Here is a 19,305-nt window from a genome sequence, read left to right as displayed (position 1 = left end):
ACAAGGATCACCTACTCTAATACCCGCAATGCAGGAATCTTTTGCCCAGCGTGAGGCAAAAGAGTCTCATGCTCTACTGACTGAAAAACCCTTCAAAGAGAGAAATCTTTCAAATAAAGGACTGTCTTTTTATTCAGAATAATTGTCACACACAGGAGGAATAAGGATATAGAATGCTTCACCTACGGGTTTAAAAATCATTCAACGTGTCAAGATGAATAGATGTCATTAATATCGCAGTTGTTGTACAGTCATACCTCGGGCTGAATATGCTTCATGTTGAGTGCGTTCAAGTTGTGCTCCGCAGCAACCCGGAAGTAACGGAGCGCGTTACTTCTGGGTTTCGCCACTCACGCATGCGCAGACGCTCAAAATGACATCACACGCATGCGCAGAAGCGACAAAAAGTGACGCGTGCGTGCGCAGACGTGCTGTCGCTAGTTACGTTTGCTTCTGGATGCGAACGGGGCTCCAGAACGGATCCTGTTCGCATCCCGAGGTACCACTGTATAAGGGAGTCTGGAATGATAATGCTAAGAGTTTGGAATGATTAAATGCCAATACAGTTAACAGTTTCCATATTGGTCTTATTTCTAGGCGACCGGGGGAACCTCCACTTGACAAAGGTTGCATTCCTTGGCTTGGGCATGCGCTGGAATTTGGTAGAGATGCGGCCAAGTTCATGAGTGACATGAGGAAGAAGCATGGGGATATTTACACGGTGAGTACCAAGTCCTCTCCGTGAGCCACCTTAGCATTTAATTTTACATTATTGTTTTTCGAAGGTGATGAATGGCCATGACTCAGGCCCTGGTCTACTGCTCCTCACATCACCAGTGCTCTTGGTCAGAGGATGTGCCTGTAGCAGGGCAGGAGATTAGCAGCATTTAGCAGAGAGATGCTAGGACAAATGTCACCAATATGGGGTCTGTGGACACAATAACACCCTTGGGGGGCCTAAAAGGCCTCTGAGCCTCTACCCACCCACTAACTGCCCCTCTTCGTCATGAGTGGTGAAGATATTTACCTTTTTCTCCCTTGAGTACATAAAGCTGAAGGAGGAAGTTGGTAGGGTGACACACATTCCCTCTTTCTCTTTTGATTGTATTTGCTTTCCAGGGTTCAGATTAATTCTACTGGGTCCAACTTTTAACCAAATTCCTTAGGATATGTGTATGCACTTTCTCTTTCTGTATCTCCATGTGTGTGCACTGTGTGCGTGTGATCTAGGGAGTAAGGAAGAAAGTGACCAGAGAGCAGGTGTCCATGGGACTCACTCACAAATCTAAATGTGCCCATAGGCCTAAAAAGATGGGTGAGCCCTGTGCTAAGGGCTGGGGAGAAGCAGCAAAGTGTTGCCTAACAGAGCTGTGTGTGCCCGGTGGCCAGTCCAGCACCCCTGAAGCTGCTGCGGTAGATGACACTGTCCCACCACCAGTGTTGAAGTAAGATTTAAATGCCTGCCCAGTTGAGTTTGAGAAGAGCACTATCTCTATCTTGTCCTTTGCCTCGGGCATCTCAGTGTCTTGAGCTATTCCTGAACTGTTGACAACTTGAGACCCTAGTTTTGTAGGAGAAGCCCAGAATTCCCTTGAGTCCTGTGAAGCAGGTGATCCCAGAAAACTGGTCTAAATTTAGAAAAAGTTCCTAGATCTTCTGCTTTCCCTCACTCTCAATAACCAGTCTCCCATTTCTCTCTATGCTTTCATTCTGCTCTAAGTACTTTACTAACAGACCAATCCAACTCTGACACTGGGTTGTGGGGCATTTGGACTGAGTGGAGGTGTCTGTCCACCCAGCTCTCTCAGCTGAACCAGACCTCTCATTTGCCCAGCTCCACTTGGTTCTGAATAGGTGGGCAAATGAGAGGTCTACTGGCACTATCTCCACCCAGTGGAAAGCCCTGAAGGAGGGCACCGGAGCTGAAGCCTGGATGCACAGTGCGATGCAGCAGTGCGGCAGGCGGCGGTGCTGCGGTGCTGTGCATGGCAGTCAGCTCAGTGGAATCCCTCCTTCGTCGCCAGTGAAATATACTCGGAATCGAGTGTGAATTTCATGTTCTTTATTCAGCTCATAGTAGCAATGAATGAAACTTTCCCCAAAATGTCTAGCTATATATACATTATTTACACAATGGGCCCTGCGTGATTGGCTAATTCTGGGCTGCTCCTGTAGGCCAATCAGGTTGTGGTTTCACCTCCTCCAGAAGCCTGATTGGCCACTCTTGCAGGCCAATCAGGTTGCTGATTTACCTCATCCAGGAGCCTGATTGGCCACTCCTGCAGGCCAATCAGGTCGCTGATTCACTTCCACCTGGAGCTGAATTGGGTGGCTCCCGCGGACCAATCAGACTGCTGCATTCTGGATCCTATTGTTCTAGGATTCAGCTCAGTACATAACAGGTGGGTAGGGCTGAGCTGGCCCAGGATCTGCTGGATCCCAAGCTGATCTCACTGCTATCACCAGCCAGCATAAGGCCCATTCACGACCCAAATGCATTGTATGTAGTGCTGTTTTTCTAGAAAAAGAGGTGCCAGAACTCACCATGAACACCTCCCTTGTTCTGTTATAATGGTGCCCTCCTGAGAGGTGCCGGAACTGAGTCCTGGCGAGTTCCAGTTGAAGAAAAATCCCTGATTGTATCCCAAGAGCCAATTTCACACTCCAAAAAGCAAGAGAGAATGCAGCTGCTGTGCCTTCAATCCTCCTGTGCCTCTTCCACTTCTTTCGTGCCTGTGCCTGCAAACAAAATTCTTCTTTTGCCTCACGGGAGATGAAGGTGGGTGATGGGATAATTTAAGCAATGGGGTGGGACAAGGCAAAGCAACTGCATCCTGCCTGCAGCTTTTCGAAAGCCAGGCACCATCTTTAGATGACGACAAAGCAACCTTAAGTGTGAGAAGCTTTGTGTACAAAATAGTCTACGCAGGGATAGCTTTTATGTGATCTTCCCTTTACAGGTCACAGAGCAGCGTCAGTTTTACATAATGACACAGTTCCTTCATGTTTAGACAGCTCATCTATGCATCCTCCTGTTGCTCAATACATAATTCTTCAGAGAGAGAAATAAACTCGTAGGGAGATCTTGCACTATTAGAGAACACCAGCCATTCTTGCTGACCCACAGCCTTCTTCTCTTCAAGCATTGCTTCAAGGGAAACCCATGGCGACAGCCCTATGCACAGGAATCAGTGAGCAAAGTTATGACACAGTTTTACCATTTGGGAAACCCTTGAATTTTATTCATTGTATCGCAGAGGTAGCTAACCCCTTTGCAGCCTGGGAGTTGCACTCTGGGCTAGCCAACTCTCTGAAGGTCAGTTGTGAGTGGTGGTTGCGGGTACTTTTGCCACTGAAAACATACCCTGGCCGGAATCCATGGCACCACCGCACATACAGCTCATATAAACCCACACGAAAGCACACACACTCACCAGAATTGAAACAGGCGCCAAAGGCAGATCAGAAGTCTTCCTCTGTGACGTTATCTAACACAGACACGCAGACCACCCACATGTCACACAGACAGGAACTTGCCACACTGTTGTGCGATGTGCTGCTGGTCATTTTTTAAAAAAAATCATTTTTATTAAATTTTCCACTTTAACAATCCAATCAAATCACATTAAATATTCCAAATTATACATATACATATCAAATAATCCAAATATTCTGCCAAATTACAATTTTTTTAATAGGACTTCTGATCTTCTCATATCTCTACTGCTTTTCATAGTCATTTCCGATGGTTCCTCTAATTCTTCCTGTTGTTAACCTTCCTTCTTTCACGGCCTCTGAGTTGTTCCCACAAGCGAGTTGAAACAAGCAATGATGTGTTTCTGTGTGGATTTTATGTCTATGATTCCCCTCTATAAGTTTGCAGCATCTCCTCACACGCTGGTGTTTCTGCCGAATCAATCCAAAGGTCTTTTCGCTGCTGGCAGCCGCCATCTTCACTCAGTTCCGATGAAATCAAGTCTAAGCGTCTGCTCATTAATTTTCCCAGACCGGTTGCATCAAACATTAGCCTTTCCAAGGGAATTTTACCAAATCAAACTGGAAATACAAATATTAAAGGCTCACCTCCCCCTATGGCTATTTGTAATTCTGCAACTCAGTCTTGACTTCCATCATGGTGGATTTCCAAATTTAAAAGTGCGACACAGCTCCTACACAGATTCTAGGATATTTTTTAACATCTCTCCAGTGGCTAATGAGATCCTGCTTCTGTCTAATATCAACAAATTGGAGAATCTTTTATCCTCTTCCAAGCAAATCAAAGATCAAAAGCCTTAATTATATAATATTGTGATGTGCTGCTGCTCTTGGTGGAGAGGTTAGGTTTAAATCTTTCTACCAAGCTCAGTGCTGCATTTGGGGAGATCTCTGCATCTCAGCATGGGATTGAGGTTCTAAGCCTCTCCATCAAGCCCAGTGCTGACCTGGGAGGGGGGAATCGTCACCTCTCCTCTTCCCAGAGTAGTCTCTGAAGAGCAGTGACAGATATTTTCCCACCCATCACAACATGATGCAGGGAGAAGAGGAACTACCCCATGGGGAAGAACATGGGGCTGATAGGAACCATATTGGCTCATTTAAGAACCTTCCCAAGAGGGAATAATGGAAAGTTCGCGGTGCAGCTGTTTCGTTTCTGGTGCTATAAATATATGGCACCTAATTGCATTTGCTTTTATTTCTTGGGGGTTTACAATGCTACTGGTTAAACATGGATTTGGAAAGCAATTGTATGACACATTTATTTCTAGGGCCACATTTATATTTTCACTTCCTTTAATGAATAACACACGAGTTTCGCATTTTCGTGATCTGCTTTGCTTGTTTGTATTTCAGGTTCAAGCTGCAGGGAAATTTGTCACTGTTTTACTGGACCCTCATTCCTATGAAGCAGTGCTTTGGGAGTCACGTTCCAAGCTGGACTTTGGCCAGTATGCCCGCATCTTAATGGACCGAATGTTTGAAGTCAAGCTGCCGGATTATGACCCTAATGCGGAAAAGGTCATGATGAGAATGTAGGTGCCTATCTTACATGAACAGTGCTTGCAAAAGCCAAGCCGCTGTACCATGGACCATCTATTTATTTGTTGCATGTGTGTTCCACCATTCCTCCAAGGAGCTCAAGGTGGTGAACCCCTCCCCATTTTATCCTCACAACAACCCTGTGAGGTTAGGCTGAGCAGCAACGCTTGGCCTAATGTCATCCAGTGAGCTGGCTTGGCCTAAAGGGACTTGGCATCCAACATCATAGAAGGGACCACAAGGGTCATCTATAGATAAAGTAAAGGTAAAGGGACCCCTGACCATTAGGTCCAGTCGTGACCGACTCTGGGGTTGCGGCGCTCATCTCACTTTATTGGCCGAGGGAGCCGGTGTACAGCTTCCGGGTCATGTGGCCAGCATGACTAAGCCACTTCTGGCAAACCAGAGCAGTGCTCAGAAACACCGTTTACCTTCCCGCCAGAGTGGTACCTATTTATCTACTTGCACTTTGATGTGCTTTCGAACTGCTAGGTTGGCAGGAGCAGGGACCGAGCAACGGGAGCTCATTCCGTCGCGAGGATTCGAACTGCCGACCTCTGATCGGCAAGTCCTAGGCTCTGTGGTTTAACCCACAGCGCCACCCGTGTCCCTTCCTGTATAGATAGATGGATTGAATATATATACCGCCCTATACTCAGGGGTCTCAGGGCAGTTCGACTCCTGTAAGGCAGGAATCATTTTGCCCAGAGTGGAGCTCAAATCCATGACCCTGATATTAAGAATCTCATGCTCTACCAATCCAGAGGGCTGCATTTTCCTCATCCCTGTTTTAAAGGTCTTTACAAGAAGAGATGGATAAGCAGCTTGCCTTTGTAAATATTGTTGTTTTCAGAGTCTTCCTGTAGAATCTCAAATTTTGAATGGTGTCTGGGTTTCAATCTTTTGTACCTGGGGAGGAGGAATCTCTAGCATAGCCACAAACTGCATTAAACCCTTAAAACTGAGGCGGAGGGCAGAGGGAGAAGGCAATAGCAGAACATAAACAACCAGACCTCAGAGTTTACACTGGCAAACGAAAAGGGAAAAACAGCAACACTGAGGATAAATGCTCATTTGATGGAGCTGGAGTCACATGACTGGAAGCATTAGATAACTGTGTTTACAGCTCAGTACTATTGGGTGGGGGCAGGGAATGATGCTGCAAGTTGCACTTGCTTGACAACAACCTTACAATGCCGGCACTTACATGAATGCTTTGTAAAGGCATATGCAACTTGGGGCCTGGATAGTTGGGAGAGCAGCTCATGTCATCTGGTTATAACTCTCCAATTGCTGGCATCTGCAAGAGAGGCTCTCTTGGTTGTCCTGCCTTTAGCTGATGTTTATTATGCAGCAATATGGGGGACAGCCTTCTCGGTGGTGGCACCCCAGTTCTGGAATTCCCTCCCCTACAAGATACAGCTGCACCAACTCTCTTGAGTTTTTGGCACTAGCTGAGGAGCTGGTTAATTATTTCTAAATTTTGCAGAAAGTGGCTTGTGTCAGGTCACTTGGTGAGCTCATAGCAAAGGTGAGATTGGAACCTGGTCTGCATTTCCGTCTCTTTGTCTCAACTCAGGGGCAGGAAACCTCTGGCTTGCAGGATAATCTGTTGGAAGCATGCTGTCAAAACAGACCTCTGCCACCAGCAGGATGAGTGGACAATACAATCCTGCTCAGTTTGGCTGCACCTGCCTGTTCCCCTACTGGGAACAGGTGTGCACAGCCTAAGTGCAGTGTGGGGCTTTTTGAAAGCTCTTTTGCAAACAGTCCTGTGCTGCTCTTTAAGCAGAAGAAGCAGAAGTAAAGGGGTTTTCAAATAGCTCCATGCTGCACTTTGAAGTTCTGACAGCAGGTGCTACAAAGCACCGCATTACTTGATGTCACTATAATGTCAGGTGATTGACAGGTGTGTGACCCCAGCCACATATACAATTTGGCCCTGCAGGGGTGGGGAAATAAGGATATGGCCTGCTGGTTAGAAATGGTTTCCTATTCCTTCCCCAGCCGATGATTCTTTTATTGTAAAGATGACACTATACTGTTGCTTCTAGTTTCTTCTGATATTAATAATCGGTAGTACTCTTATTACACCTCACTTGAATGGATCACAAAGATGTGCGTTACCACCTCCTTAGGTAAAAGCATAACCAGCGGATCGAATTAATGTTGGCTAATGTAAACAAGGAGTGGCTCTGCTGGATGCAAGTTCCTTGTGAAAGCTTTACTTGTGGAAGTTTCCCAGTGAGCGGGCCAAGAAAAACAGAGTCATTTAGTCCTCTGAGGTGTTCAGTAACAGAATGGTTCTCAAAGAAGCAGTCGATGTAGCTTTGGGTAATGAAGGCTGCATGGTGTATGGGGCAGAATGAGGAGAGTTTGTGTCTCAGTTCAGTAGTGAACCTTGCTGCGGAATTTAAGGGCCAGACATCGTCTCCCTTCCTAACCTACATCGCATGGTTATTGTGAGCATAAAATGGAAAGAAATGCTGCCTGAGTTCTTTGGAGGAAAGATGAGATGCAAATGTGACAGATATGTAAATAGAAGATAGTGGCTGCTCAGAAGGGCACCAAACCATACAGTAATGTTGGCCACACTGTCAGCTTTGGGTCTTGTTATGTGGGGGCCTTTCTCCGTCTCTTCTCAAGGCCTTACTCCCTCAGCATGTTATATTCTGCTAGTTCCTTTACACTTATTCTGACAGAAACAAGCCCAAGAGCTACAATTTCCAGAGCTCCCTGCAAAGAGGGATGGTTAAACCACTCTGAAAACTGTTGCTCTGTGAGGGGAGCAGGTGTCTCCTAACCTATTCTCAGCACCCGTAAGAGACTGAAGTTCCCAGGATCCTTTGGACTGTTGAAAGTGGTTTGATCCTGCTTTCAATTTATGGTCCAGGTGGGGCCTGCCTGTATATGCAGTGGCTCTGACGCGTGAACATCATAGATAAATTCTAGGTTTCATGTTCAGTACAAAAAAGGGCACGTGGCAAATTGGCTGCCATTAATGAACTAAGAATGCACCCTGAAGTACACCTGTCCTCTCCAGCAGTTGTTGCAGGGAAAGATTGGTAATGGTACGTAGACGTATTTTTGGGAATCTTGCCGGCTCACTTGGGACCTCTGAGGTCATCCAAACCACTATCTATGCTTGCTTCTCCATTAGCCCTTTTCTCTGGAATTGCCACCCTTTGGTTGTATGCTTTTTACAGAGAATCCAGATGTTGCTGTTGTTAAATTGCTGCAGTCCAGTATTTTCTGTGTTGTCCTCCCGTATTTTTCAGATCTCAGTTGTGGGCATTTTTAGCTGCCGTAGTCGAATGGGACTGCAGCTCAGGCAAAGCACTGTGGATGGTTGTGCCTTTAATTTAAAAACTCCTGTTTGCAAGTCCTGCTCTTTGTATTACTTCCTGTTGCTTCCTTAATTGGCACCGTGACAGCTTCTCCTCCAGATGGGGTGGTGGGGAGCTTTAAGTTACTGTATTTAGGAAAAATGACTACAGCAGAGGGAGACTCTTAGCACTGATTCTTTCACCATTAGCAGTAGTTTTGTGAGTTTAGTCCTTCAAGAACTCACAGGGTGTACGCAGCAGATAAGAAAGCCAATGTCACATGTGTTGCAGTTTTCAATGGGATTGCATTGTTCACGACTGAAACATTCTGAATCTTGCCTCTTACTGTTATTTTAATTGCTGATTTAAATTCTACACTTTGTAACAGGGTCTGTAACAAAAAAAGGGAACTTATGTTTTATGAATGGTTAAACTACACCTTTAATAAGCTCTTGCTTTTATTCTTCTAAAGTAAAGAGGTTTGTTTTGTCCCACTTTTCCTTCCCCAGGACTCTGCAGAACAAGAATCTCCCCACCCTAACAAAGGCGATGTTCTTAAACTTACGAACCATTCTGCTTTCTGACCCAAGTAGAGGCAGCCAGCAGTGGAAAGAGGAAGGTCTGTTTCACCTCTCCTACAGTACAATGTTCAGGTGAGCACAGCATACCTAAGCCATTTCCTCTGATACAGGAAGATGGTGGTGAGGTCTCCTCAGGGCCAGCATATATTTATTCAGACAGGTTATATACCGCTTAGTTGCCATCATCTCTAAGCAATGCACAAGAAACTGAGTATAATCCATTAACATAATAAAGTCAGAATTCAATTAAGCTGCCTGCTGGAATAAAAAAGTATTCAGTGGGTGCTGGAAGTTCAACAGGTAGGGAGAGGGCTGTCTATCTCAACTGGAGAGGCATCTCATAAAACTGGGCTCACAATACCAACCAAATGACTCCTTGTGGATACAAGCTATGCATCTGAACCATGGGCGACCACCAGTAGTGACTTGGCAGGGATATAAGGGATCAGGTGGTTCCTACATCAGATACCCCAGTAGTGATGTGTGGAAGTGAGAGCTGGGCCATAAAAAAGGCTGATCGCCGAAGAATTGATGCTTTTGAATTATGGGGTTGGAGGAGACTCTTGAGAGTCCCATGGACTGCAAGATCAAACCTCTCCATTCTTAAGGAAATCAGCCCTGAGTGCTCACTGGAAGGACAGATCCTGAAGCTGAGGCTCCAATACTTTGGCCACCTCATGAGAAGAGATGACTCCCTGGAAAAGACCCTGATGTTGGGAAAGATGGAGGGCACAAGGAGAGGGGGACGACAGAGGACGAGATGGTTGGACAGTGTTTTTGAAGCTACCAGCATGAGTTTGACCAAACTGCAGGAGGCAGTGGAGGACAGGAGTGCCTGGCGTGCTCTGGTTCATGGGGTCACAAAGAGTCGGACACGACTAAACGACTAAACAACAACAACAACAACAACAACAACAACAACAACAACACATCAGATACCCAGTGGCATCACTGTGTACCAGATGGGACTCCTAACTCACCAGGGGACCCATTGCCAACCCTCTGCTTTTCTTCCTCCTTGCTCTTGCTACCTGTTTGCCATTCCTCACAAGGAAAATGAACAGCAACCGGAAGGGAGAGAAGGAACAGCAGCATCCATTGGACCTTGCCCTCTCCTTCTGGGTGAGTCTGCAAACTGGACCAGCCCATAGGGTGAGGGGCAAGCAAATAGGCCAGGGAGACAGCAATGAGGAAGAGGTGAGCCCACCAAGAGCATCTTGCCCAAAGGCCCCCAAAACATGGGTCTGTCCAGGAAAGGAAGCTTGGTCTTAATTCTTTAGTGAAATCTGCAACGGTATGTCCTTAGGAATGAAATTGGCACAGTTGATCTCCTTGTCTATCCTTCCACCATCCTGCAGGATGTGGAGAAGAATATATATTGAATGCCTAAATGGAAGTTGGCCTTGTAGAACACCACTTTTGATGAGAAAGAAAACACAATTTAAATATCAAATAGACCTTTAGGCCCACTGGGGATCTGGCATGTATATTGGTATGTATCTAGCCAGGATCACACAGTGGAACATTTTCAGTTCAGAATCCAGCCTGTTGGGGAGAGTTTAAAACACAGATGGCCTCCCAGCCATTTTTTGAATGATGTCACTGTTGGTAATTCAAGCCCATATCAGGAGAAACTGGCAACAATCCCAGGCACCCGGCTTGATTCCCTGTTGACCTCCCTGGCTGCATTCCCAGCAAGCGCAGGCAAGGTCTCGATAGGCGATTCTTCTCAAACGTGAGAAGAACACATCCCCTCTTTCCTGCCCCCCCTGGCAGGGGAAAGAGATAGACAGAAACGTATTTACATGCTTTTATTTCTGTCTTTGCAGCATTACAAAAAACATGACTGCTCTCTTCAAACTCCAGCAGTGTAGTAACAAACACTTCCTGTACTTCCTGGACAGGAACAAACGGAAGAGCTCATATTACACTCTGAGCTAATTCCGGTGCTTCGCACTGTGAATTGACTGTCCCTCTGTTTCCCACGGGCAGTCCCAACATTCCCATCATGTTTACTTTTCAAGCTAGGACTTTGCAGCTGCATTGCTTCAATATCGTAACAGTCACAACATTGGCCATGGTGGCTGAGATTAATGGGAGTAAGAGGCTAATAGCATCTGGAGGGCCACAGCTCTAAAGACTGCCGGCCCTCACTTTTTCACAAAAGTTCTCAAGAGTTGTAACCCAAGGTGACTTTGCACTTGTGGAAAGGACTTCTGCTTCTACATTGTGGGACACTGTTTTCAAAACAGATGGAAGCTGGTTTGAGGGAAGATGCGCCAGAGAACTGCATTTCTCCAGAAGCAAGAGGATTGTGGCTGATGTTGTGTGTACTCACTGGAGCCTGAGTAAACAGCAATGTGTACACAGTCATTGTACACATAGTACACACCATATAGATGGTGATATTGTCAATAGATGAGGAGACTGATTATGAGAAAAAAGGGATGGAAGAGATAAAACTCAGTTTTGGATATACTGAGCATGAGATAAGCAAGAGGAATAGCAGAGAAGCAGATAGATATTTAATATAGATATGAATTTTCAAAAGGCACGCATAATGAGTTGAAGATGAAAGGGTTTGAATAGAGAGGTAGAGATGATACCGTTTCCATATAAATGGTACTGAAAGTCATTGTAATTAATACATTTGTTCAAGATGACTGTGATATTTATATTGCAAGAAAAGAAAAGTATTTTAAAGAGGATTTTTATTGTTTCTATCCCCACTTGCCAGAGCTGGGTTCCTGACACTGTATGGCAATGAAGGCAAAGATTATGAGGATAGCAGGAATCAGGCTAAAGACCTGGCCTTCTCCCTGGAAATATACACTGAGTTTTATAAACTGGACCGTCTTTTGATGAAAGCTGCTCGCTCCATCTTGAGTGCAGGTTGGTGTGGCTGGTCAAGAACAATCATTCCCCAAACTCTGGTGCTTGGTAAATTGGAAGTGGTGTGTGGCTTGGCCTCCCAAAACAATGCACTCCATCACCAAACCTGGAAATTCATCTCTCAGCCTTTGTAGGCAGAGCTAACTGCTTGAGGCACCAGACTTGGGGAGAGCTCATGGGACTCTGGAGAATTGTAGGAGGCTGCCCCGCCACAGCATTTGCTGCTTGAGGTGACTGCCTCAATCTGCCTAATGGTAGGGTCGGCTCTGCCCTATCTCCCAACACACCTTTATTCATGTAAATTTATTTTTTTGCATTTTAAAATTAAGTTATGTGTATTTGCGTAAATGCATATGCCTATGTGTGCGCATGCACACACGCACACGAGCACACAGATCTCTAACGGATCTTGGATAGCCATAGGATTTCAGAACTGGAAGGTAATTTGAAAGCGATTTACTCCAACCTCCCTGCTTTGTGCAGGAATTTTGCAATAACAGAATACTCAGCAGATGGGCCTGATGGGCCTCTTAGTTCACCTCATGAAGGCAAGTCCACCACCTCCCAGGGAAGCCTTCTATACTGTCGAGAAGCTCTTGCTGTTAGGACCTTCTCCTCATGTTAAGCCCAAATCTGCCTCCTGGCAATTTCCACCCATTTGTTTTGTCTTGCCCTCTGGACAAAAAGAACACAAGACTGCACCACCGTCTAGATCTGGTGGCCCATCATCGTTGAGCTCTTTTGCTAAACCAGCAGAGCTTCCATCACACTCCTTTTCCACCACTGCCAGAGCCATCTCTACCTTGGGAGCATTTTGGGCTAGCCCCTGTTCCTCAAATTTCATTCTCATGTCTTCAGAGTTTTGGCAGCGGCAGCTGCTGCTCAACTAACCAGATGCTCCCAGTTGCAAAAAATGAGCCCATAACACTGCTGCATAAATGTGATCTCACAGTAACAGAAATGTAGCTTCCGAGAAGGACTAGACTACTTAATGTACAGAAGCTATTATGAGCAGTAGATGGTGCTATTGTGCAACCTTTTGGGTCCTTTTGCCTTGCAGGGAGTTGTGATTTGCTTCTTTTAAAATGAATAGATAGATCTGGTTACCCCAGGAGTCAGCAAACTTTTTCAGCAGGGGGCCGGTCCACTGTTCCTCAGACTTTGTGGGGGGCTGGGCTATATTTTTTTGGGGGGGGGGAATGAACGAATTCCTATGCCCCACAAATAACCCAGAGATGCATTTTAAATAAAATGACACATTCTACTCATGTAAAAACACGTTGATTCCTGGACTGTCCATGGGCCAGATTGAGCAGGCAATTGGGCCGGATTCAGCCCCCGGGCCTTAGTTTGCCTACCCATGGGTTACCCATTAGAATGATACTTGCAGAATAGTGGAAAAACTATGAGGACTACTACTCAAACAGTGGAAACCTCCATGGCAGCAGAGTTCCACCACTGGCATAGCCCAACAGAGGGACCACCACCTAATCCTAACCCCTCTCTCCTGATAGTGCTTATCATGGGGTTAGGATTCTGCTCTTGGTGCTGTACACATATCAAAAGATAAGACAGTCCTTGACTACAGACTTACAGTCTAGTAGACATGATTCAAAAGGAAAGGGGAATGGGGAGGGAAGAGGAATGCAAGTCTCTGAAGAGTTCCTCCTCCCCTGGCTGGTTGATGGGGCCCAACTAGTCCTGACCATGCCATTATACACCTCCTGGGAGGCAAAGGTTTCAGCCTCTGCTCACTGACAAAGACCAGAGTGTGCTTCTCTTTATCTCGGCAATCCCAGGGTACAATCCCAGATCTCCTGGATTCAAATTCTTGCTCAGCTATGAATGGGGGCATTGGAGAATCTTTCAGTATACCTACTGATTTATGTGTCCCACCTTTCATTCCTAACCAGGACCCTCAAGATGGCTAACAAAATTGGAATTAATGCATATAATGCAATAATCTAAGGCAATCTGAGATAATACCATTATCTCACAGGGTTGTTGTCCGGAAAAAGTGAGACGGCCCCATATGTGCTGTTCTGACCTCTTGTGGGGGGAGGTATATTAGTGCAATCACAATGATACAACATCCATATTGATGCCGCTGGCTTTTCTATGTGCAGCGGAAAAGAAGGAAATCAACAGCATTAGGAAGCACCTCTGGAACTTACTATCTGTGAAGAGACTGGATTGCAGAGCTAACCGAAGTGTTTGGCTGGACAGCTACAAACAGCACTTGGTGGACCTTGGAGTAGATGAAAATATGCAGACAAGAGCAATGCTGTTGCAGCTCTGGAGTACTCAGGTAGGAAATGCCACCATCCCACTTCCTCAATCGACACTTTTCTTTTGGAGTTTAAAAGATAGGCCTGACTCTCCACTTCCAAATTTCCATGCAACCTCAATTTTTTTTTTAAAATCATGAATGGGTGAAGTTAGGAACATGTACATTTTAATCTAAAGGCCTATCATTAATGTAAATGTTGCACGTGAATGTGATTGCTGCATTTGTATATACCGTAGGTTCTCTGATATTTACTATGAAGACCTGCATGCCTGCATTTGCCAAAGAGCTATCAGTGTTTTGACAGTGACAATCTGCTTCACAAGAGGGACTCTGTATCCTAGTGGAAACACAAGGTTTGCATGCAGAAGGTCTCAGGTTCAAACCCTGGCATCTCCAGTTAGGGCTGAGGAGGTCACTTAAAATAATACTGACCGAGAACAAGAAGTATAACAATGTGATAACATAATATTGTATATAACATAATATTGTATATAAACAGCAATGTGATAACATAATATTGTATATAAACAGCATTTGATATAATAAGCCAGAAATGGTAGTTGAGTCAACAGGGAGGGGGAAAATTGGAAAATGTATGTTAACAATGATACAGTGGTACCTCGGGTTACATACGCTTCAGGTTACAGACTCCACTAATCCAGAAATAGTACCTCGGGTTAAGAACTTTGCTTCAGGATGAGAACAGAAATTGTGCTCCGGCGGTGCGGCGGCAGTGGGAGGCCCCATTAACTAAAGTGGTGTTTCAGGTTAAGAACAGTTTCAGGTTAAGAACAGACTTCCAGAACGAATTAAGTACTTAACCCGAGGTACCACTGTATTGGATATTTGTTTTGAGAAAAGAAAATTAATAAAAATTATTTTTAATAATAATAATAATAATAATAATAATAATAATAATAATAATACCGACCAACTGGATAGCTCAGCTGGTTAGAGCGTCTTGCTAACGCCAAGGTTGCAGGTTTGAGCCCATTATGGAAAAGCTGCATATTTCTGCATTGCAGGGTTTAGACTAAATGATCCTCAGGGTCCCTTTCAACTGTATGATTCTATTACCTTGATGGGCTAAAGCCTGACTTGGTATAAAACAGTTTACTACTAGGGGAGTATCAGTAGTGGCAGAAGAACATTGTATTCAGGAGCCCCTAATCAGTTTCCAGAGGAACCTTTTTGAGCACACTCTGAAAACCACTGCATGCAGCTTGCTTTTCTGCTTCTTCCACCTGTAACCCGCCCCCTGTACACACACACATTCCACATGCATTAGTGCATCTGCCCCAAATGACATTGGGGCAGTTTCCCTACAGCTTCCCTACAGCTTCCCTACAGCTTTCCTAGCAGATGACAGGAATTTTCTGGAATGCAGTCTCCAAGGAAGCGGAAGAGACTTTATTCTACCCACCACCCCGAGAAGCACGAATAAACGCATTTGCTTGCAACATGAAAGATTAAAAACCTTGTGCACTTTGTCCCCTCCTTTAAATGCCTGCACTTTAATTAAAAGAGCAGTCGCCCTCCTTGAAAAGTTGTGCGGAATAAACTTGCATCCTCCTCTCCAAAAACAGCATGAATTATGCATGCCCTGCACTCCTCTCTGTTAGGTTTAATGTACTGTTGATGCACTTGCTATCAGCGATGGTGCTATATTGCATTTCACTTAATCATCACAATTTTAAAAAGAAAAGCAGAGGAAAAGTACACAAAGCTTGTTCCATCGGATATTTTTCCCCCCTTGATTTTCCACAGAGTGTATTTTCCAGATTCTGAAATAGATTTGCCATCCTGGGTGCAAAGGGGCAGGTGGGAAATGTTCCTATGCAAAGACAACCTGTTTCTATAATTAGGGAACTCCGAAACCCTCTTCAAAAGTTCACCTGCTACATGATTAGGATAGTGCATGGAGGAGAATGGAGATGAGCTCAACAGCTCCATCCTTTTATGTCACCTCTTGAACTTGCAGATCCGTAACTTTCCATGGCTTGGGAACTGAACTTCTTTGGCAAGCAAACTTCTCTACTTGTGTCAGCTCTCCACACATTTTGAAAACCTGGAAGACCAGGGTTCTAGATTGTACGGTGCATGTGTACAGCAGGCTCCCTGCTACAGAAATTCAGCCCCAGACATGTGGAGGGCTATGATGAGAACATGATGGAGGGGGCATGTTCAAGTTAGACGCTAAAAACTCTAGCGGAGCTGAAACTGTCCCTTGCATGATTCCAGTTACATGGAGGAAATGCACTTCCAAGGGGGGCTTGAGTTCTCAGCTGTCCATGTAGCACTGATGGTCAAACTCTCGCTCCAGGTTCAACACATTTAGGAAGGGAGCTTAACATTGTAAATGGGCTATGGGGGTGAGGGGGTGGTCTGCCCCGAGTGCCATCCAGGGGGGTGACATTGCAGCTGCCCTCACCCCCCGGGACGCTCGCTGCTTGCTGTACACCCCCAGGATGTGCCCTGCTTGCTGTGCATGCCCCGGGATGCACACCGCTTGCTGCACACACATCCTGATGCATGCCACGCCCCCTGGGATGTGCGCCAGCCATGCCCCCAGATGTACACCGCCCCCAGTGCTGGAGCAGGTAGCTTTGCCACTGCCTAGAATTGAAGCTGGCACCTTTCGCGTTCAACTTTTCCTGGCACTTTTTCTCCATATGGGCATTGGCTGCAGCAAGCTTAATGATGTGGGTGTATACAAGCCAACCTCATAAGCTAGGTCTAAACAAAGCACAAGACTAGAGCAAAAGCTGTGAGGTTTAGGAAAAATGGGGGGGGGGAGCAAATATCTCACTTTTTCCTTTTTTTTTACTCCCTTTTGCTTTGTTCAGCCTTTAGAGAGCAGTATAGCCATTCTTTTCCAGCTCATTCCTGTAGTTCAGATTGCTAGAAGCCTTGTTTTTGAACAAGAAGCGAGATGTAGGAATTGTATAGAGAGAAAGGGATGTACTGTGGCTCAGTAAAAGGACACACACCATGCACGCAAAAGGTCTCGCGTTGCATCTCTGGTAAGGGATGTGAGAAGGCAGTGATTTCTGTTCCAACCTGTACTCATCACAATCTGTTCTGCCTCCATTCTGCAGCACTTTGGTTTCCACCAAATACTACATTATTCACCATGCTGTCTGCTGTGGCTGAATTTATGTCGTAATTTCTGTTACCATTATCACCACGTATTCAACCATGCTTGGTTCGGGTGCATGAGCTCTGGCACACCGAAACCCTGAGGAAAACTTACATAATTTGCATATTTATGAAACCTTCCTAACTTATATTCATTGCAATGTAAGGGAGGTAGATTGAGACGCAAAGTTACACACACACACACACACGCTCTATCCAAACTCTCTCCAACATAGTCAGTCAGGGGTTGAGATTGCCCTGCAACTGGTGCCCATTGATTTCAACAGGTCTGCTCTAAGTATGACATGGGTACAAGCCTTCATGTTCTGCTTTCGGCTTTGATTCAATTACAGTGGTACCTCAGGTTACATACGCTTCGGCTGCGCAGCGGCAGCAGGAAGCCCCATTAGCTAAAGTGGTGCTTCAGGTTAAGAACAGTTTCAGGTTAAGAACAGACCTCCATAATGAATTAAGTTCTTAACCCGAAGTACCACTGTATATGCCTAAATTCACAGGGCTTGTCCAGGCTCCTCCTGTTATTGTCTTCCTGATAAAAGTATTGTCAGATGCTTTGAGTTTCTGAAGGAGCTGATTAGGTCTGGGAATACTACCATTAATAATGCACAAGCGCTTGAAAGGTATTTATCAGCCTTTCAGGGCAATCCTTCAAGAACCACCCTCTTGTTAATTTGCTTTCATGTTATGGCTGCAATTGGTGTTCTTTACAAATAAAAATGATATTTACAGTGACTTGTGTTTTGTTTCCGTATGTTGTTGTAGTAGATGCTTTATTGATTCATGAGTTGTTGTGGTGTTGTTGTTGTTGTTGACAATCTTCTTGTTGTGTTTATTTTTAGAGTAATGCAGGGCCTGCAGTTTTCTGGCTTCTCCTGTTTCTTTTAAAATACCCTTCAGCCATGGCAGCAATTCAAGGTGAAATGGAAGGAATCTTTCGAAGTAGAAGACAGAAAATTGGACAAATGCATGGAATCAGCCAAGAGATTTTAGACTGCACACCCATTTTTGGTTAGTAATCTCACATTTGGAGCCAGCCTCAGGCAATTTGATACCTTCCATGAAACTTTTTTTTTAAATAAAAAACATGTTATTTATTATTACATGTATATCCTGCCTTTGCTCCAGAGAGCAAGGTAGCATATATGGTTCTCCCCATACCCATTTTTTTGCTTCAACAATCCTGTGAGGTAGGTTAGGCTGAGAAATGGTGTCTGGGTCTAGGCCACCCTGTGAGTTGCATGGATAAGTGTGGATTTGAACTCTGGTCTCCTAGGTCCTAGCCCAACACCCTAACCACTAGACCACACTAGCTCACAGCGGTACCACTGGCTCCTGGAGTCCCTGCACCCATCCCACGTGCCTCTTTGACATCCAATTTCCCTTCACATATGGACCCAGGACCACCAGATTCTCTACTGTCCCTACATTTCTGTGGTCTGAGTTTCACTGTTTCCAGATACCCCTATCATGGTTATAGCTGTCTCCATGTGCTGCCCAGTTACTCAGTCTTTCTGAATCTGTGCAGAGCCGGCCCTATCATTAGGAAGAGTAAGGCAATCATCATTGGGGCAGGGCCTACATACTTAAAGCAGGATCCCTGCTTCAGACCTTTAGCCTCAACATGTGGTCATGAGGGGGCATAATGGTGGGGGCAAGGAAAGCATCTGCCCCTCAGACAACCGTAATCACCTGAGGAGAGAACAACTGAAATGGCCTAATATCTGCACTTCTGTGCAGGAAACGGCACATAAGTCTCATATGATGGCGCCTGCTCAAGTATTCCATTACATGTGTCCTGTTTCAGTCATGCTGGGAACATACAGGGAGCTGAGCAAGACTTGGAAGGTCTGGTTTTGAATGGGAGACTATCAGAAGCTGGTGTTACCATTAAAATTTACAGGACCTTGGACAGGTCCTAGGCACCCATGAATTACTTCAACAATGCTCACATAACCAACTGAGGTCCTAAGTCATGGTGGTAGCCTCTTCGGTGCTTGGGCAGAACCCTGCTTTGAGAACCCTG

General features: G+C 45.3%; 1 protein-coding gene across 2 annotated transcripts in view; it reads left to right on the top strand.

The window, feature by feature from the left end:
• The window catches only part of PTGIS (prostaglandin I2 synthase), a 43,399-nt gene that overhangs the window by 12,333 nt on the left and 11,761 nt on the right, over positions 1 to 19,305 (top strand). For both annotated transcript variants that reach the window (XM_083618837.1, XM_083618838.1), the window contains exons 2-7: positions 598 to 721; positions 4,852 to 5,030; positions 8,873 to 9,016; positions 11,682 to 11,836; positions 13,963 to 14,144; positions 18,122 to 18,290. In XM_083618837.1, coding sequence (XP_083474963.1) covers positions 598 to 721; positions 4,852 to 5,030; positions 8,873 to 9,016; positions 11,682 to 11,836; positions 13,963 to 14,144; positions 18,122 to 18,290 — 953 coding nt within the window. The remainder of the gene's footprint in view (positions 1 to 597; positions 722 to 4,851; positions 5,031 to 8,872; positions 9,017 to 11,681; positions 11,837 to 13,962; positions 14,145 to 18,121; positions 18,291 to 19,305) is intronic.

Source organism: Podarcis filfolensis (genome assembly GCF_964270895.1).
Source record: "Podarcis filfolensis genome assembly, chromosome: 6".
Lineage (NCBI taxonomy): Eukaryota > Metazoa > Chordata > Lepidosauria > Squamata > Lacertidae > Podarcis > Podarcis filfolensis.
Note: the sequence above shows the minus strand (reverse complement) of the source record. Positions and strands in the feature narration are given on the sequence as shown.